This window comes from Oncorhynchus mykiss, chromosome 15 (genome assembly GCF_057628025.1).
Source record: "Oncorhynchus mykiss isolate SJ-2025 chromosome 15, ASM5762802v1, whole genome shotgun sequence".
Lineage (NCBI taxonomy): Eukaryota > Metazoa > Chordata > Actinopteri > Salmoniformes > Salmonidae > Oncorhynchus > Oncorhynchus mykiss.
This window is the reverse complement of record NC_143036.1, coordinates 28,922,253-28,943,766: the sequence shown is the minus strand read 5'-3', so window position 1 is coordinate 28,943,766 and position 21,514 is coordinate 28,922,253. Positions and strand designations below refer to the sequence as shown.

Genomic DNA, 21,514 nt, shown 5'->3' with positions numbered 1-21,514 from the left:
TGTGCTGTGATGTTTCAGAAAAGTTCTGACCCTTTCTATTCTCATAGTTTCTACAGATTGTAAATTTAAAAAATAAATGTTTTTGCTAAACGTATTATTATATTATTGATCGATTGACAATGACTTTTCAGATCACCCAGTAGTGCTATCTGCAGGGTTGGCTCCAGGTAAATATTGCAATTATTTAGCCATTCCTGGACTTGTGACCAAAAACAGGCTACATATGGACAGTACCAAAACAAATTATCTAATGATTCTGCCTCTTCGCAGCAAAATCTGCAGAGGTGGGAAGGTTGTATCCCCCATATAAATAACATATTGGTTGCAAGAATTCTGTATAATAATTTAAATTGAACAATTCAAAGTTTTGAATCCGGCGTTGTTTTGCGTATCAGTTCATAAACCATGGGCCATGGAGTCGGTACATCAAAAATCTCTTCCCAACTATTTAGCAATCTATATGGCACGGCTGTCAATTCTTTGGTTCTTAAATGAAACTGGTATACTTTTTAATTTATCACAATTTTCTTTAACCAATTATGGTCTTTAATGCAGGGCCGACAGACAAGTTCCTTACTTTTTCCCCCTTCCACTTTCCTCTTCCATTTTTGCGATAATGCTGCAATTAGTTGGTTGTAATTTTGGGAAGAGCAGACATTTCCATACTTTTTAGTTAGCTGCATGTATGACATAACTCCACCAGTCGTATTTATGATATAATTTACAAAGATTATTACATTCCTTTTTTTTTATTCGTTTTTTTTTTAATCAATTAGTATATTTGAGTTTAAACACAAATATTTATTGTATTATTTGTTATTTTCTGGTGGATTAAATAGAAATTGCAACCAACTTTCTATGGCTTGTTTAAAAATATTATTTCCTTTTCAAATAACTGAAAGTGAGAGGTTGTAATCTGAATAAAGGGACAAGGCCTTTTTTGAACATAGGGTGAGACATTCTTACTCATTTTCTAGAGAACCCATTTGGATTTAAGTATAATTTTTTTATGACTGAAGCCTTTAGTGAGAGGTCTAATGCTTTAATATGTAATTATTTCTGCCCTCCGAATTCATATTCATTATATAAATAGGCCCGTTTAATTTTGTCTGGCTTGCTGTTCCAAATAAAATTGAATATTTTTTCTCATATAATATAAAAAAAACTGTTCGCTAGGTGTAGACAAGACCATAAGCAAGTAGGTAAACTGGGATATGACTGAACAGTTCATCAGGGTGATTTTTTCCACAAATAGAAGGTATTTTCCTTTCCATGGTAGCAAGATCTTATCTATTTTTGCTAAATATCTATTCAAATGTATTGGAGTGAGATCATTTCTTTCTTTCGGGATATGTATACCGAGTAAATCCACATCACCATCAGAACATTTTATTGGTAAACTACATGGTAATGTAAAAGTTGTATTTTTTAGTGATCCAATAAGTAAAATAGTACACTTATCATAATTTGTTTATAATCCAGAGAGGTTAGAACATTTATCTAGATCCTCTATGAGGCTGTGGAGGGATCCAAGTTCTGAATTTAAAGAAAACATAAACCATCAGCGTACCATGACAACTTTGTTTTTAAACCCTATATTTCTAATCCCTTGATATTATTGTTGGATCGGATTTTAATAGCTAACATTTCAATGGTCATAATAAATAGATATGCCGATAGTGGACAACCTTGTTTTACTCCTCTTGACAGTTGAAAACTTTCTGAGAAGTATCCATTATTTGCTATTTTACACCTAGGGTTACTATAAATGATTTAAAAACATTTTATAAGAGATTCTCCAAAACTTAAATGGTCCAGGTATTTATATATAAACTCCAGACGTAATTTATCAAAAGCCTTTTCAAAGTCAGCTATGAAGAGTAGGCATGGTTTTCCAGATTTGTCATAGTGTTCTATTGTTTCCAGTACTTGCCTTATATTATCTCCAATGTATCATCCATGTAAAAAAAAACTGGCGGATTAGAATGAATAATGTCCGACAATCCTTTTTAATTCAATGCGTTATACATTTAGCTAGAATTTTAGCATCACAACACAGAAGTGTAAGGGCCCTCCAATGTTTTAAATGTACTGGATCTTTATATTTCCCACTTGTATCCTGTTTCAGTAAAAATGAAATCAGACATTCTAGTTGAGTGTCTGATAATCTACCATTTACACAGGAGTGGTTAAAACATGCTAATAACGGTTATCTGAGTATATCAAAAAAGTTTGGTATACCTCAACTAGTATGCCATCCAGCCCTTGAGTTTTCCCGGACTTAAAGGCTTTAATCGCATCAATAAGTTCCTCTTCTGTAATTTCACCTTCACATGAGTCTTTCTGTATGACTGTTAATTTTACATTATTAATAGAAAAAAAATCCATATGATTAGCTTAGGTTAGAGGAGACAAACAGAAACATATGCTTAAACTACTTTGCTTCCTCTTTCAAAATATAATTTGGTGAATCATAATTTGTAACAAGCTGCAGGAGATTATATTTGGTAACATTTATGTTCAAGAATAAAAAATAATTGTGCATTTTTCCCCATATTCCATCCAGTTTGCATTATTATTATAAGATATTACACTTGATCTTTCTTGAAAAAATTCCTCCACTTACTTTAGTTTTTCCTCCAATTTATTCTGAGCCTCTATGGAACAGTTTTTTTTATTGCTATGCTACACTTGTGAGAAACAAGTTCTGGTTTACTTAATTATATCTATGAGTTCTGTCAATTTAGTCATTGTCTTTTGTTTGGAACGCTCCTGTCAATCTTGAGTGAGGACGCATGCGCATAGAAGTAGGCCTATAGGACCCAAGTTAATAGTTAATACAATGTTTCAAATTCGTATGCAGACAGGCCATGCGTGATTTATAGGATATTTATTTTTATCAGGATATTTTCTACTTGCAGGCTGCAATGTTTTTATGTGTTGGCTTATGTAGGATATCTTTACATAGTTGGCAATGGCAATAGAATTACTTTTTAGGTTCGTATCATTTTCATAACTAATCATAATTTTGCTTAACCACATGACAATGATTTTGAGATATGAAGATGTTAATATAAATTAAATGAAACTGTTTCACAAAAATGTGCATATGAAAACCATAACTGGCATGCAGATTGGTAGAAATGGCAAGATAAATTGGCATTCCACATAAGAAAGGTTGCCGACTCCTCGTATAGCCTATTACCAGCAACTTCAGGAGAGTAGGCTAATGGCAGAATCTGCGAAAGCTAGCAGGAGTGGGATGAGAATAGTTGGGTCTTCTGGTTATCTCTGGACCCCTCTTGAGGTAAGCTTAAAGCATCAGTCAAGCTCAATGCATATAGGTTTTATTCAAACACATATGGTGTGTTATGACGGCCCCTCCCTGCTCTGTCTACTGGGTTTTGCTGTGCTGACTTCCTGCAGGAGATTTGTGGGCGTAGTAGGAGAGGTAGGCGGAACTGGAAGGGTCATCAGTACTAATGGGGCACACCTGTGAAAGCTCAGCTGTGGCATATGGAAAAATGCACATTTAAAAATTCGGAGCAATCATGTGGTTGAAAGAACAGATGACTTTCGGTCTACAAAGATTTTTTTTTTTCCGGGGACAGTGCACATTTCTATCCATATAAATGTTCTCTTGTACACTTATAAATTGGTACATTGGCCTTATTAAGGAAATTGTCTATATTTCTATTAACTTTTTTTTCAGGTTGATAGAGTTTGTGATAAAATGTTATAAAAAGTTCATTTTAGAAGGCTCCATTGTTAGGCTACCATCTGGGGGTTTTAATGCTGTGGATGGTACCGTTCCTCTTCTTTCTTAATTTTGCCAATAAATAATTTCTCCCACAATTTCACCTTGCTCAACATTTTGTTGTTTGGATTTCAGGGCAGAAATATCTTCAGAGGGGGTGTTAATTATGTCATATTCAAGCTTCAAAGTGTTCAAAGTCATGGATTTTCTGTTTTAGTATTTCTAATTCTTTATGGGTCTTCTTTTTCTTATGTGAAGAGTAAGGCATGATACAACCTGTCATATATGCTTTAAGAGCTTCCCAGACAACAGTTAGGCATACTTAATTATCCACACTGAACAAAAATATAAACTTCACCTGTCACATGATGAATTTACAATGAAAAAGCAACGTCTTCTTTGCAAAAACGCTGCATGGCCATCATCTGTTTATCACAGAAATAATGTAGCCAGCTACATTTCCTAATGTTTTTCTTCAAGTTAATTTTACCGGAGAAAAGTAGGTTGACTACACCAAGAAAAGTAGGATAAAAAGGATAAAAGTAACCACACATCAGTCAGAGTGCTGTCTGCTAATTGAATGCCATTGGTGAATTCTCATCTTGCGCGTACAACGAAGAATTCTGTGTTAATGCGACCCCTAAATTTAACTTACTAGTTATCTAAGTAAACGGCATATGTTGTCTAAGTGATGCGAAATATCTTTTCAATAGCAAAAAATAAAGCTGTTGGACCAAAACCGAAAGTAAAAGGCTCAAGCGCAAGTCATTCAAAACAAATCTTCGCCCTCCCCCGCATCTCATTTCTCCATTACATGGCGGAGACTCGCGCTTGAGCCTTTTACTTTTGGTCCGAAAGTATCACAGCAATTTAGATGGTACAATGATTCCATACACTATTCATTGCTTGTTTGAGCGAACAGTGTAGAATTTTAGCAACCAGGAATTGACTGAGCGATTTCCACTGCATAACCCAGCCACAAAGTCAGAACAGCTATCCCATTTTGACAACAGAAACAAATTGGCGAATATCACAACCAATCCACACTGGTGGATAAGTAATACTGTGAAACACGACGAATTCACTATGACTGCAGATATATTCTGAAATGTTTTTGAAATTACAATGCAAAAATATATATGTGTAGCACCTTTAAAGAAAGGTTTACAATAACAAAGTAAATTCTTAAATATGAGTTGAGGGTAACAGGTGGATTCTTTCAGTTGGATGTTTATATCGCCACAGTTCACATAGATCCATCTCTTGGATGTTGGGGTTTAATACTTTAGACATGTTAGCAAGATATATAGCTTATACTTTTTGTGCATATCGACATTTTTGGGGATCTTTTATTTCAGCTCATGAAACATGGGACCAACACTACATGTTGCGTTTATATTTTTGTTCAGTATAATTTGAGTCTGTGTGTGTACTTACGTTTGTCCCATCGCACCGCAAAGCAACGCACGCGTTGAAAATATTGAACGCATGCGCTACACAGAAAGCACTGCTGACTAGTGCAGCACCCCCAACGTAGCGTTGCGGACTGCTCCATTGACAATGAATGACTTCCGCTGGAACGCAATGAGTTTGATGCATCTGGTGTTCAAGAGGTCATATTGACTCAAGACATTTCAGCTATTTCTTTTTTACAGCCACACGTTCAGCACATGGGAATGTGTGAAACTTACTCCTCAGACTGCAGTGTCGCCACTTGTGCCAGTGAATAGCTAGCTTTTCACGTGGTGTGGTACAGACTTGTAAGATGCTTCAGGACGGCGGTTACTTGCGCTGGCAAAGTAGAGGTCCCGAGTTTGTGCCAGGTATGGGCCGAATCGGGAGGAAGTGGTACTCGCTAAGCATGCAGCGTGACGCCCTTTACACACACATTTGTGTTGTTGCTGAGCTTTTCATTTCAAAGCCCTTGGGAATAAACAAGACTTTGAGATGGGAATGGACTTCAAACTTTTATGTGAATCTGCGCATCCTGTTATGACCATCAAGATCCAATGAATACTGCCTGACTCAGTGTATCTGTCATAAGACAGGTCCTAATCTGAAACACACTCAAGTGACAAAAAGATAAGCAAAAAGTAACTGATAAGGCCATTGGCTGACATTATAACCAGTGGAAATACAGAGGCAGTGAACATCATGGCATACAAACTTCAGTTATTATTGAGTTCTTATTAGCCAACAGGAAAACTACTCTGGCCTCATCCATTAACACCAAGTAAAACAAAAAACTAAATAATTCACCTAGATGTAATGATTACTTTGCTGTACCGCAGCCTCTGAGTGCCATAGAGAATACACTGAGCACAGATTAATGATTGGATTCATTTAGGCCCAATGTAGGTTATATCTCAATCTTAAAAATACTTTTTTTTACTGCTTCTCCTTAACCCTGTATTTTGTTATTGCTGGCAATTCTTATAATTAATACCGCTAATATGTTTAATTGTGTACCTAGATTTCTTTATGGCTTCTACATTGTTCAATTTAGGAGCTCACGTGCTACTTGTAAAAAAAAAAATGTCAGCGTAGAGCCAGGGCCATATTAATGCAGGGGTTTACCGGGGCTGCCAAGAGGCATACAAAAATCACATATAAAAATATATATATAAAAAATTATATGAAGGAAATACAGTGCCTTTGGAAAGTATTCAGATCCCGTGATTTTTTTTCAACTTTTATTTTTACATTACAGCCTTATTCTAAAATGGCTTAAAACAATAATATTCTCAGAAATCTACACACAATGCCCAATAATGACAAAGCGAAAACTGTTTCTTTTTTTATTTTAGCAAATGTATTAAAAATGATAAACAGAAATACCTTTTTTACATAAGTATTCAGACCCTTTACTATGAGGTGCATCCTGTTTCCATTAATCATCCTTGAGATGGTTCTACAACTTGATTGTCAGTCCACCTGTGGTAAATTCAATTAATTGGACATGGTTTGGAAAGGAACACCCCTGTCTATATTAGGTCCCACAGTTGACAGTGCATGTCAGAGCAAAAATCAAGCCATGCGGTCAAAGGAATTGTCCGCAGATCTCTGAGACAGGATTGTGACGAGGCACAGTTCTGGGGAAGAGTACCAGAAAATGTCTGCAGCATTGAAAGTCCCCAAGAACATAGTAGCCCTCCATCATTCTTAAATGGAAAAAGTTTGGAACCACCAAGGCTCTTCCTAGAGCTGGCCGCCCGGCCAAACTGAGCAATCAGGGGAGAAGGGCCTTGGTCAGGGAGGTGACCAAGAGCCCGATGATCACTCTGCCAGAGCTCCAGAGTTCCTCTGTGGAGATGTTAAAAACTGTCAGAAGGACAATCATCTCTACAGCACTCCACCAATCAGGCCTTTATGGTAGAGTGGCCAGACGGAAGCTACTCCTCAGTAAAAGACAATGACAGCTCGCTTGGAGTTTGCTAAAAGGCACCTAAAGACTCTCAGACTATGAGAAACAAGATTCTTTGGTCTGATTAAACCAATATTTAATTATTTGGCCTGAATGCCAAGCATCACGTCTGGAGGAAACCTGGAACCATTCCTACGGTGAAGCATGATGCTCTTTGGGGATGTTTTTCAGCGGCAGGGACTGGGAGACTAGTCAGGATCAAGGCAAAGATGAACAGAGTAAAGTACAGAGAGATCCTTGATGAAAACCTGCTGCAGAGTGCTTATGACCTCAGACTGGGGCGAAGGTTCACCTTCCAACAGGACAATGATCCTAAACACACAGCCAAGACAACGCAGGAGTGTCCTTGAGTGGCCCAGCCAGAGCCCGGACTTGAACACGATTGAACATCTCTGGAGAGACCTGAATATAGCTGTGCAGTGATGCTCCCCATCCAACCTGACAGAGCTTGAGAGGATCTGCAGAGAAGAATGGGAGAAACTCCCCAAATAGGTGTGCCAAGCTTGTAGTGTCATACCAAAGAAGTCTCGATGCTGTAATCGCTGCCATAGTTGCTTCAACAAAGTACTGAGTAAAGGGTCTGAATACTTATGTAAATGTGATATGTATATATTTAAATACAATCAATTTTGGAACAAGGCTGTAATGTAACAAAATGTGGGAAAAGTCAAGGGGTCTGAATACTTTCCGATGGCACTGTATATACTGTATAGTTGCCAGAACAGCTTCATTACGCCTTGGCATAGATTCTACAGGTGGACCTAAACCATGGCAGAAAAATTTACACCACACCATAACATATACTTTGTATGCCTTGGGTGGTGGCTATGATTTCTTAATCCGGCCCTGCGTAGAGCCCTGCAGTTAAGGTTGGTGAAGGCCTAAATAAGTCAGCAGAAAGGCATTGAAATATATCAACATTTGTAGGGAGGGATTGACAAGTCAATGAAAATACACTGTAGGGGCCTATAAGGTCATCCTATTTCCTGACAACCCCATAATAGTCACACAATTTGCCATCTGTGTAACTCTAATAACCTGATGGCACTTGTGTTGTTGGTAACAACAGCCTCAGAAAATATTTAGTTTTATCTGCTGCCCCAAACAGTTTAAAGTCAAAGGCTTAGCAGTCCCCTTGTGGCTGCAGCCCGAGCACAGATTACTGCTGCCTACAGCATGGAGGTCAGTTATAGGCTGAGTCCCAAAGAGCACCCTATTCCGTATGGTTTCTGGTCAAAAGTATTGCACTGTGTAGGGAATAGGGTGCCATTTGGGACAGAGACATAAACAGGGCAACAGTACCACAGAGTGGCACTTATAAAGCTCTTTTGTTTGGGGCGGATTTTGCTGATCTTGATGCTTTTGGGGCCATTCATTCCCATGTTCCACTGTAGCAGAGTGAGCTGATGGATGGAGAAAACAAATGGATGAAGAACACAATTGAATTGTACTGCATCAACTACAGTTTGGGATGTATCGTTAAGGTCAATTATGTATATAAACCCTGGATTGCTGATGCTATGTTTTGCCCATTGAGAGGCTTTGAAGCCACATGTCGGCTCCCAGTAGGAGCAGTCCTCCATAGGAATTAATGGAATTCTACAGTATTTCAATAAAATGTTTCAAGGACAAAATTATATGTATTTAACTATTTTGTTTGTTTTTATGTAGTGGGGACAGAAACATTAGTCATCTAACAAAAATGTATAAGACATTTTTTATTTGTATGTTTAGCTCACAATATAATTTAAAAGTATGCATTAAGGTGTCTGTAATAAAATAAATGTGGCAAAAAAAACACAGAAAACAAACAATACCTTAAAACAGGGATTCCCAAACCTTTTCACTCGGGGGCCACCCTTCCAGCATTGGGGAGCATCACATGCACCACATCTACTTCTATGGGCACAAGCACTGTCCATGATACAAACTGTTCACACCCCTCTTGTTGGTTGAGAGAATTGAGCAAGTTTAAAGCTTATTTCCTGCAACTCCACACATTTTGTCATAGGGTGGAAAGAAAATGTGGCATTTTAAAGCACATTTTCTTGCAATTCTATACATTTTGCCATGTATAATGTGTATTCATGTGATTGGAGGAACGGATGATGTACTACCCAATTTCAAAATTGCACCTTGTGCATTCTACTATTACAACTTTCAAGAGCAAGTTTAAAACCGGACTAAGTTCTTTAAAACAATTAAACGACAGGTTGGGAACCACTGCCTTCAAACATCCATAAATGTAAAATGTCTGTGCAACGGCTACATTGAGGTTGTTATTTCATTATTTTAGGCTATCTGGCATGAGTGTATAAGCCTAAGCTTTAGGGCCAAACTGTACGCTCGCCAAAAAGCCTACATGCCAATTGCCAAATGCTTTGGGAGTGGGCATAAAAATCTTTCTATTGGAGGCAGAAAGGACAATGTCGGAGATGAATTCAATAACAAAAAATCTGCAAAATGGAGAGTTGAAAATAAAGAGAAGGGAGGGCCTGAAAAGTAGTTTGATTAGGCGGTAAAAGAGGATGATAGTAGTGTTATTTGTGATGATTTTGAGGTGCTATATAAATTCGACAGTCACAAGAGGGGGACTTCAAGTAGGCCTATGGCAGGTCAAGGGAACTGTAGTCTAATGTTCAGATGGGTTATATGGAAACTTAAATCTGGACATTTACTGTAGGTCTATAACCTCTCACTTAACCATAATAATAACTCCTGCAGAATTAAGCATTTCTTCACCAAATGTAGGCTACATTTTCAACTCGGGAAGAGGAGTGGAGAAATATGATTTCTTTCAACATTTTGAGAGAATGCGAATGCGCAGTTAGATACCATCTGTAGAAGTGTTGTTATCTTAATCAGCATCATAAAAACTGATAGTATTTCAACCACATGACATTTTGCATCAAAACTCTAATTTTTTTGTTGTTGTTGTTGTCTAGTTTCTTGCATTTTCTATCGGGTCCCAGGACCGGATTAATGCAGGGGCTTACCAAGGCCGAAGCCCCTGGGCTCAGGCCCGAGGGGGGCCCAAGCGGCAGCAAAATAAATAAACTCAGCAAACTTAACATGTGTAAATATTTGTATGAACATAACAAGATTCAACAACTGAGACATGAACTGAACAAGTTCCACAGACATGTGACTAACAGATATTGAATAATGTGTCCCTGAACAAAGGGGGGATCAAAATCAAAAGTAACAGCTGTATTAAGTAATGCAGTGCATCTCCTCCTCATGGACTGCACCAGATTTTCCAGTGCTTGCTGTGAGATGTTACCCCACTCTTCCACCAAGTTCCCAGACAATTCTGGGGGGGAATGGCCCTAGCCCTCACCCTCTGATCCAATAGGTCCCAGACGTGCTCAATGGAATTGAGATCCGGGCTCTTCGCTGGCCATGGCAGAACACTGACATTCCTGTCTTGCAGGAAATCCCGCACAGAATGAGCAGTATGGCTGGTGGCATTGTCATGAGGGTTATGTCAGGATGAGCCTGCAGGAAGGGTACCACATGAGGGAGGAGGTGGTCTTCCCTGTAAAGCACAGCGTTGAGATTGCCTGCAATGACAACAAGCTCAGTCCGATGATGCTGTGACACACCGCCCCAGACCATTACGGGCCCTACACCTCCAAATCGATCCCGCTCCAGAGTACAGGCCTTGGTGTAACGCTCATTCCTTTGACAATAAACGCAAATCCGACCATCACCTCTGATGAGACAAAACCGCGACTCGTCAGTGAAGAGTACATTTTGCCACTCCTGTCTGGTCCAGCGATGGTGGGTTTGTGCCCATAGGCGACGTTGTTGCCGGTGATGTCTGGTGAGGACCTGCCTTAAAACAGACCTACAAGCCCTCAGTCCAGTCTCTCTCAGCCTATTGCGGACAGTCTGAGCACTGATGGAGGGATTGTGCGTTCCTGGTGTAACTCGGGAAGTTGGTGTTGCCATTCTGTACCTGTCTCGCAGGTTCGGATGTACCGATCTTGTGCAGGTGTTGTTACACGTGGTCTGCCACTGCGAGGACGATCAGCTGTCCGTCCTGTCTCCCTGTAGCGCTGTCTTAGGCGTCTCACAGTACGGACATTGTAATTTATTGCCCTGGCCACATCTGCAATCCTGGCCACATCTGCAATGCCTCCTTTCAGCATGCCTAAGGCACATTCATGCAGATGAGCAGGGACCTGTGAATCTTACTTTTGTTGTTTTCAGAGTGCGTAGAAAGGCCTCTTTCGTGTCCAAAATTTTCATAACTGTGACCTTAATTAAGGGCAGTGATTTGGGACACTGCTCTGTGTAGGGTGCCATCTTTCAGATGGGAAGTTAAACGGGTGTCCTGACTCTCTGAGGTCATTAAAGATCCCATGGCACTTATCGTAAGAGTAGGGGTGTTAACCCCGGTGTCCTATATAAATTCCCAATCTAGTTCTCAAACCATCACGGTCACCTAATAATCCCCAGTTTACGATTGGCTCATTCATCCCCCTCCTCTCCCCTGTAACTATTCCCCAGGTCGTTGCTGTAAATGAGAAATTGTTCTCAGTCAAATTACCTGGTAAAAATAACAGAAAAATAAAATTAAATAAAAATTGCCTACCGTCTGTAAGCTGTTAGTGTCTTAACGACTGTTCCACAGGTACATGTTCATTAATTGTTTATGGTTCACAGAAAATGCATGGGAAACAGTGTGTAAACCCTTTACAATGAAGATTTGTGAAGTTATTTTGATTTTTAACTAATTATATTTGAAAGACAGGGTCCTGAAAAAGGGATATTTATTTTTTGCTGAGTTTAAATATAAAGTTGAAGTCAGAAGTTTACATGCACTTAGGTTGGAGTCCCTAACCCATCTGGACAAGAGGAATACCTATGTGAGAATGCTGTTCATCGACTACAGCTCGGCATTCAACACCATAGTACCCTCCAAGCTCGTCATCAAGCTCGAGACCCTGGGTCTCGACCCCGCCCTGTGCAACTGGGTACTGGACTTCCTGACGGGCCGCCCCCAGGTGGTGAGGGTAGGCAACAACATCTCCTCCCCGCTGATCCTCAACACTGGGGCCCCACAAGGGTGCGTTCTGAGCCCTCTCCTGTACTCCCTGTTCACCCACGACTGCGTGGCCACGCACGCCTCCAACTCAATCATCAAGTTTGCGGACGACACAACAGTGGTAGGCTTGATTACCAACAACGATGAGACGGCCTACAGGGAGGAGGTGAGGGCCCTCGGAGTGTGGTGTCAGGAAAATAACCTCACACTCAACGTCAACAAAACTAAGGAGATGATTGTGGACTTCAGGAAACAGCAGAGGGAACACCCCCCTATCCACATCGATGGAACAGTAGTGGAGAGGGTAGCAAGTTTTAAGTTCCTCGGCATACACATCACAGACAAACTGAATTGGTCCACTCACACAGACAGCATCGTGAAGAAGGCGCAGCAGCGCCTCTTCAACCTCAGGAGGCTGAAGAAATTCGGCTTGTCACCAAAAGCACTCACAAACTTCTACAGATGCACAATCGAGAGCATCCTGGCGGGCTGTATCACCGCCTGGTATGGCAACTGCACCGCCCTCAACCGTAAGGCTCTCCAGAGGGTAGTGAGGTCTGCACAACGCATCACCGGGGGCAAACTACCTGCCCTCCAGGACACCTACACCACCCGATGTCACAGGAAGGCCATAAAGATCATCAAGGACATCAACCACCCGAGCCACTGCCTGTTCACCCCGCTATCATCCAGAAGGCGAGGTCAGTACAGGTGCATCAAAGCTGGGACCGAGAGACTGAAAAACAGCTTCTATCTCAAGGCCATCAGACTGTTAAACAGCCACCACTAACACTGACACTGACTCAACTCCAGCCACTTTAATAATGGGAATTGATGGGAAATGACGTAAATATATCACTAGCCACTTTAAACAATGCTACCTTATATAAATGTTACTTACCCTACATTATTCATCTCATATGCATACGTATATACTGTACTCTATATCATCGACGGTATCCTTATGTAATACATGTATCACTAGCCACTTTATACTATACTATGCCACTTTGTTTACATACTCATCTCATTTGTACATACTGTACTCGATACCATCTACTGTATCTTGCCTATGCTGCTCTGTACCATCACTCATTCATATATCCTTATGTACATATTCTTTATCCCCTTACACTGTGTACAAGACAGTAGTTTTGGAATTGTTAGTTAGATTACTTGTTATTACTGCATTGTCGGAACTAGAAGCACAAGCATTTCGCTACACTCGCACTAACATCTGCTAACCATGTGTATGTGACAAATAAAATTTGATTTGATTTGATTTACGGTCACCCCTGTTACGGTCATCCCTGTTACGGTCATCCCTGTTACGGTCATCCCTGTTACCTTTTTGGGCACTTAATAGGAACTTACTATTGTCATTTTATATTTAACCTCTTGAGATGGGAAAACTTGTTTGTTTTTTTAAGTTGAACATGTGCTCTTTATGACAGAATGTTAAAATTAGGTAAAATCTTTAAAAAAAAATGGAACAAGTTACACTTCTCAAAAGGCACCGAATTGGTGGAACGACCCAACAATATTTAAGCACCTTACATGGACAACTTCTTATGAACTTATTGAGCTGCATACCAGTGCCCTGGACTTTGAACCCAAAGTAAATCTCCAACAGAAGCACATTTCCACATCACTTGTGGAAAGAAACAGTTACTACCAATAGGTCACAGCATTATGTGACTCTGAAGAAAAAACAAATTAAATATGAGAAACCTGATGTTGCTCACATTTTTTTATTTTTTTAATATAATCCACCCATCTGATAAACTACAAAAACAAACATTTCTGATAAAGTACTGTATAAGTAAACTCATTCAAAACATATGCACCACAACGTACTCTCTAGTTGCAGACTAATGAGGGAATCCCAACTCACCAGAGTCCAGGAGGACTTTGTGTCCTGGAGATGTGAGTCCTGGTTCTCCACTGAGTCTCTTGGATCAGGGCACCATACTGAGAGGTCCATTGCTCTCTCCCCGGGGCCCAAGGCCTGTTCACCTCAGCGGGGATAGCACTGTACTCTGAGCCCAGGCGGTCTCTACTCACTCTGCCCCTCTCCTCCTGACTCTGCCACCCTCCACCCAGCCTGTGCCATGCACCGGTCCAGAGCCCCTGTGGCCTTTGCTCCCCTCTAAGCCAACACAAACCCTATGAAGGAAATTTACCCCAGACCTGAGCCTTAAAATGCTTACATACCCATTTGAAGGCTTTGACCCACCATGGTGAGCTCAAAGCAGGCACTAGAAAGCAAAATGTCAAAATGTGCAAAGACTAAACAACCTTTAGGAGACCTGAATTGTATGAAACAAGAGTCTTTGAAGAAATTCAGACGTATGTGTAAGGTCATACTAAATTAAATTACACCCTTTAGCAACATGGCAAAACAGTACAATTCAGAAAAACGAGCAAAGGATGCTAGGTCTAAATGTCATTGGATGTTATTTCTTGTGGTTAAGATAAAATAAATGATTCTCTGTTTTCAGTTAAATCAGGTTGGTAATTAACGTAAAATATGCCCCATGGTGTGTAGTTTGCCCTGCCATGGCCTGTTTGAATCAAAGCTGCAGTGGCAAAATCTTTTCATGGACAAAGCAGAAATTTCCAAAGAAGTACAGATGACATGTCAGCCATGTTAGAACTCTGGAGGATTCCGCTGGCTACACATCCATTCGGTCTAGGTCAGAGACCTGCCTGTAACCTACTACACTCACATTGCCTAATTTAGTCCAAAAAATGGCTGGTTTAGCACACAACTATTAAACTGACTGTACATATTTAGGCCTACATGGAAACGTATAGCCTATTGGGTTTGTGATCTAAGAATGCAGTAAGAAGTATGAGCCAGTTACAGTAAGTAGAATTTCAGTAAAGCACACATCAAATCAAGTTTGCTGAGGAAACTGACTAACTTTTTAATGCACCCACAAAAGGAAACCACTACATTGCCTTGCCGAGCTCAGTTAATGTGAACTTTAGAATGGCACATACAGACACCAGATATGGTTTTGTTTTCATTTTGAATGTGTCACTTGCATGTGGAGGTATTTTTGTTATTGCACCCATGAGACTGTATCCTTATTTGTGGATCAGAACTTGCTTACTGCACTGCTTAGGAGTCTGTATCTGTCAACAACAATAAGCTCCTTCTACTGCACTCTATTGGTCATTTATGGTGTTCTGCACCTAATAGTGTAATTAACACATTAATAATATTGTTCTCTTACATCCAGACACATATAGCATATAATATTCAGTTACAGCTAGACACTGAGGGTAAAGACAAGTTTCCTCTGCCTTATCAACAGGCGTTGCTGTAGAAGACCTGTTATCATCCTTGACTCATTGGCCACTAAGATGGTTAGAGAGCACCTTGGCTAGCAGTAATCTTATTTACAAGATTACAGTGTATATCTGTCTTTTCTTGACTTTTATGTACTGCTCCACATCAAAGTGCCTAGCAATGTGCTTTGCAAAGATTGTGTGTTCAGTTCAGGAGCCAATTCTATGGCAAAACATGCCATGAGCTGGGATTAAGTCATTTTAAAGTCAACATGTGCACAACATCAAATAGTGTGGTGTAAAGTACTTAAGTAAAAACGACTTTAAAGTACTACTTAAGTAGTTTTGGGGGTATCTGTACTTTACTTTACTATTTACATTTTTGACAACTTTTGCTTTTACTTCACTACATTCCTAAAGAAAATAATGTACTTTTTACTCCACACATTTTCTCTGACACCCAAATGTACTTTTACATTTTGACAGGAAAATGGTCCAATTCACACACTTATCAAGAGAACATCCTTGGTCATCCCTACTGCCTCTGATCTGGACACAAATGCATTAAGGCAGCACCCCGCACCTCTCTGACTCAGAGTGGTTGGGTTAAACGCAGAAGACACATTTCAGTTGAAGGCATTCAGTTGTACAACTGACTAGGTATCCCCTTTCCTTTCCATTTGTTTGTAAATTATGTCTGAGCCCTTGTCTATCCGTCAATACAAATTAAAAATGTCATTGTGCTGTATGATTTGCTTCATATAAGGATTTTGAAATGGTTTATACCTTTACATTTAATACTTAAGTACATTACACTTTTACTAAAGTAGTATTTTACTGGGTGACTTTCACTTTTACTTGTGTAATTTGATGTTAAGGTATCTTTACTTTTACTCAAGTATGACAATTTAGTACTTTGTCCACCACTGTGGGTCACCAACAAAAAAGTAAACAATAGACTATAGACCAAATGTACCCCATGACATGACATTTGGCTGCAAGTAGCCTAGATGTTAGAGCGCGTATTCTTCAATTCAAGGGTTAAGTTACATTTCAATGGGTTTGTCTTCAATGCCAAATTGTCATTCAAGACAAACATTTCTTAAGTAAAAGCTAGCAACATTGTATGTCTACTAAGCTTTATGAGTAAGACTGTGTGATATTGTAGCTGTGGCTATAAACATTTACTGAAAGTATGCTATAATCCATTGCCACCCTAGCCACTCTTGGCATCCATAACGTCAGACAAACTAGAGGCAATCCTAACCCAAAGAGCAATATATGTATAAATATATGTATGTATATTTAATCCCCCTACAATTTAGAGATTGATGAGCGAAGCTGCTCATCATAAGTATTTTTTTTTAAAAACGTTATTTATACTAACTAGAGCTAGCGTCGTACAGTAACAGTTTATTGTACGTCTGCTACGTTAGGGAAGGCTAAACCCGACAACGTTACTGTGTCGCCTAAGCTAACGTTACATGTAGCTAGCCCAGTCAAAACGTGAGATTCGCACTGAAGCCTCAATGAAAAACCTACTGTTTCAACCTACTGTTTCGCAGAGAACTGCATCTTATCGACGAGAGTAGCCTAGTACTTGAAATTACATACCGTTTGCAGACGGTCATTTGGCAGCCGGTGTCAGTTATTTCTCACCGTGGCAGTTCACCTCCACTCGAGTCTCGACGTAGTTGGCTCGTCTCGCGGCGCTGTGATCTAACCATCTGACCACGCAAACTGTGCTTTCACGTGATACAATGTAACACTTTCTATCTACTGGCATTTTACCCGTACAACGTTTCAATTTGAGAAATTACACACAGACGCGTTTTTACAATGTAACCTTGTATTGTTTTTCATTGTTATCACACCGTATTGTGCAGGCCTACAGGCTACCAAACATAACACGACTCATTATTTTCAATGCAGAGAAATGCGCAATTCCAACAATTATACCAGTGAAGAGAAGTGGCCCATGCAATCTCCTTGATAATCGTGTATGAATTACAAGCGTTCATTCGTCAAGTGATATTAATAAATAAAATAAAATTAGGAACATTTTATTTGGTGGTCAAATTCTCTGTTCCATTTGGATGTTGCCTCCAAGCTAATTGGGTGAACTGAGTGACATGTTCTAATATTTGACCTTGCTGTGATTTTACTCTGCTCTGGTTAACTTCAGGTATTCACGTTTCGTTTGTCCTTCACTTCCTCTCTTGCGTATAGACCCATATCATTCCTTTGGTGACTTTGATTTATATAAGGGCTGTGCATGAGAAACTGGGTGATGTTTGTTCAAAAGTTGGTCAGTTGTGTATCCCTCAATACACATACTCCTGTGTTTACATATATCATTCCTAATCTCAGGTGTCTTAAAGTGGCCTATTACTGCATTATAATCAATCTTGAAGGCAAAACAAATGCAAGCAATAACACCACCAAAGGTTAAAGATTTGAAGACTATGCAAATTATGCCTTTTTTGTGGGCCTTCCTTTGAGCTACAAGTTAATAGCGCAGCCTACATGTTTGAATTATACATTGTAATACAAAATTACATCCCTCACTCTGTATTCTAATCATCCCTGCTCTTAAAGGCCCAATGCAGCCGTTTTAATATCATTATCAAATCATTTCTGGGTACAATTAAGTACTTAACTGTAAAATATTTCCATTTAGCAAAGAAACTATACTGAACAAAAATATAAACTCAACATTAAACAATTTCAACAATTTTAGTGATTTACAGTTCATATTCAATTGAAATGAATGAATTAGGCCCTAATCTATGGATTTCACATGACTGGGCAGGGGAGCCAGGCCCACCCATTGGGGAGCCAGGCCTAGCCAACGAAAACAGGTTTTTCCCCACAAAAGGGCTTTATTACAGACAGAAATACTCCTCAGTTTCATCAGCTGTCCAAATTCTCTAAAACGACATTGGAGGTTTCTTATGGTAGACAAATTAACATTAAATTCTCTGTCAACAGCTCTGGTGGACATTCCTGCAGTCAGCATGTCAATTGATTGCTCTCTCAAAACTTGAAACATCTGTGGCATTTTAGAGTGGCCTGTTATTGTCCCCTGTTTAATCAGCTTCTTGATATGCCACACCTGTCAAGTGGATGGATTATTGTGGCCAAGGAGAAATGCTCACTAACAGGGATGTAAACAAATTTGTGCACAACATTTGATAGAAATATGATTTGTGTGCATATGTAAAATGACTGGGATCTTTTTTTCAGCTCATGAAACATGGGACCAACACTCTACATGTTGCGTTTATATTTTTGTTCCGTATATTTCTCAAGCAAGAATTTCACTAGGACTGCTTGGGGGTGGTCTGGGGGGAGGGGAAAACTGAAAACTAGCTGTTATTGGCAGGGAGATTTGGAATTCTCTTTGTTACTGCTCTATTAAATTTACCGCATGTGGATTTCACAATGGAAAGCCGAAATGCCTGCTCATTCAAAGCTGCTGATTAGAAAGTCCTGTGTAGATTGTGTTTTCTAACAGAAACTATCAGGAAATTACACAGATCCAATTTTTTGAGTGTTAGTTTCATTAGTGGACATTTTGACAGCACTGGGCCTTTAAAGAAAAGGATGAGTGAATTACAATGTTGGGAGAAAAACAGTTATTCCAGTGTTGTTTCAGTGATGCTGAAAGACACACATCAGTCATGCAAGACGTGTAAACCACATCAAACTCCAAAATAACTATTTCACTTATGTAACCAGCTTTCTGATCATCACTCATCTTGATCATTTTTGCCCTTGTTAATCTGTGGTTTCTCTGTCGGTTTCTCAGATGTGGGGACATCATCTGGCTTCGCCTCATCTGCTGTAGTTGTGGGCTGCTGCAGGGTCTCCTGCTTGCCGACCCTGCTTGCAACAGCAGGGGCAGCCTTTTTCTTGTCTGTGGTTTTTGGCAAAGCATCAGTTTTGTCCTCCATCTTCTTTTCTTCTTTCTTTTTCCCCTCCTTTTCCTCTGGTGGCTTCTGGAGGATTACGGAATCTAAGGACACACGCACACGCATGCACACACACACACACACACACACACACACACACACACACACACGTGAAGAAATTCACAAAACTACTTCCAGAGGAATGACATTACTTATGTTTAACCACTTACTCAATCACAAGACTGCCCTTCCCATCACCAAAAAGTCCATCCAAAACAACTTCCCTAGTTTTGGTGGTGAAGAAATCAACCTAACTAGATTTTTTTTCCCTAACCTCAAACATGACTTGTTGTGATAGTGCTTACACTTTTGACTCAAAAAGGATAAACATGATGATAACGCTATCCACTCCTTCTGAAGTTGAATAACTGACACATTGAAGTGAGATAAGCCCCAGTCTCTTGTGACAGACTGTTATGCCAGATCTGGGTTGTGGGATTAGATAATTACTCAGTACACTGTTTTAACTTGGTAGTTAGTTTCTTTCTTTCATTGAGAAGTGTGGCCTAATTAAAGGTGTAGCCAAATATTTGTATTTGTTCACATTAAAATATTTTTGTGCTAAGTATTTTCTTGCACACATTATTGTGGACAGCTGTCCCCTCACCCTTTCTCTTCTGCATTTTCTTCCCAGTGACTGACTTCCTCCTCTCTGTTGGGGTGGTAGGTCTGCTTTTACACCCAATGATCACGTTCCCGTCAGCATCAGTCAAATAGGAGGTCACTCCCAAGTCCCCTTTGCCTTCTGTTACAACCAACTGGCAAGTGGAAAAGGTTTTAGGGTTTACCCGCACGCTCACACAGGCGCACACACACATACTTTGCACACAGAATTTCCCTAGCTACTTTTAAAACTAGTCCTGTGACTAAAAAGTTTAATTTCATCAAGCCATCTTTAAAAAAAATGGTCTCTACTTCAAAGACATTGTTGACATTTGAGATTACTTACCAGACTGCAAAGCTTTCCTAATGTGATTTATAGGCCAACAAATTAAACGTCACTAAAACGTCTTCTCAGAAGAGGGCTGCAAAAAACATGTCAACAACACATTTTGTTCCAGGATCACATGGTATTACTGCTGGTGTAATAAGCTATTGATCATGTTTACTTGTGCATGGACAATTTTTTTGTATTAATGCTTTGCGGTTTAGTGTGTCAGGAAACAGAGAGCAGCATGTTTTACCACATGGAATAGCCTCCCGCAAAAAAAATAATACAACACTTGAGATACTGTAGGTGATTGGAACCTGGGCCTGTATTCATAAAGCATCTCAGATCAGTTTAGCCTCTTAGACTATAATGAATATGAATGATTGGGAACTGATACTCATACACTCTATGAATACAGGCCCTGATATTATAGTTTCAGACCACTGGCTCACCCAATTCCTGGTCTCTCCACATGTTTGAGTTATGTGACAGGCTACTCTCATTATATTCTGGTGGCTTAACCCATTGTTTGTTTTAATGTCATTGCGATCACATTGCCTGGGTCTAATGTCCATCTTTTCCAGTCAGCGAATCTAAAAATGGTGTCCCAGACTGGCACACATGCTAAATATATGACTAAGACTTTTCCCATTCAGCACCAATAACAAGCTCACGTGTGTGTGAGTTGCTGATAAGATGTTCCTTTCCTTTATCATGAGGGCTTGGTGCACTGTTACGTCACATCATAGACCGTATGTAGCAGTAGATTATTTCTGCTTCCCAAATGGGACCCTGTTCCCTATTTATTGCACTACTTTTGACCAGGGCCCATAGAGCACTGGTTAAAAATAGTGAACTATATAGGGAATAGGCTGCTATTTGGGACGCAGATAATTTAATGTCCTACTAGTGGTGAATCCTTGATGAGAAAACATCTAATGAACAAAAACATGGTGGATGTCTGAGGGTGATTTGTGCTTACAAACACACAGTACAGAGAAATGTGATGGGAGGAAGGATGCTCAGTGGAAGTGTGTGTGGACAGAGTGCAGTTGGTTTAGTGTATTGAGAGACCCCG

General features: G+C 39.8%; 2 protein-coding genes across 13 annotated transcripts in view; both read right to left on the bottom strand.

The window, feature by feature from the left end:
• LOC110489939 (phosphatidate phosphatase LPIN2) overlaps window positions 1-17,632 on the bottom strand; it is a 36,361-nt gene extending 18,729 nt beyond the window's left edge. For 2 of the 5 annotated variants that reach the window (XR_016486634.1, XM_021562959.3), the window contains exon 1: window positions 14,129-17,177. Coding sequence is in view for 1 of the 5 variants with exons in the window: in XM_021562959.3 (XP_021418634.1) it covers window positions 14,129-14,218 (90 nt within the window). In the remaining 4 variants the exon portion in view is untranslated. Of the gene's footprint in view, window positions 1-14,128 lie in introns of all 5 variants that reach the window. The other 3 variants (XR_016486635.1, XM_021562960.3, XM_021562961.3) reach the window with 3 other exon arrangements.
• myom1b (myomesin 1b) overlaps window positions 17,363-21,514 on the bottom strand; it is a 40,625-nt gene continuing 36,473 nt past the window's right edge. For all 8 annotated transcript variants that reach the window (XM_090199807.1, XM_021562950.3, XM_021562951.3 and 5 more), the window contains 2 exons: window positions 20,113-20,263; window positions 17,363-19,549 (listed from right to left, as the gene is read on the bottom strand). In XM_090199807.1, the coding sequence (XP_090055933.1) occupies window positions 19,284-19,549; window positions 20,113-20,263 (417 nt within the window). In that variant the 3' untranslated portion in view covers window positions 17,363-19,283. The remainder of the gene's footprint in view (window positions 19,550-20,112; window positions 20,264-21,514) is intronic.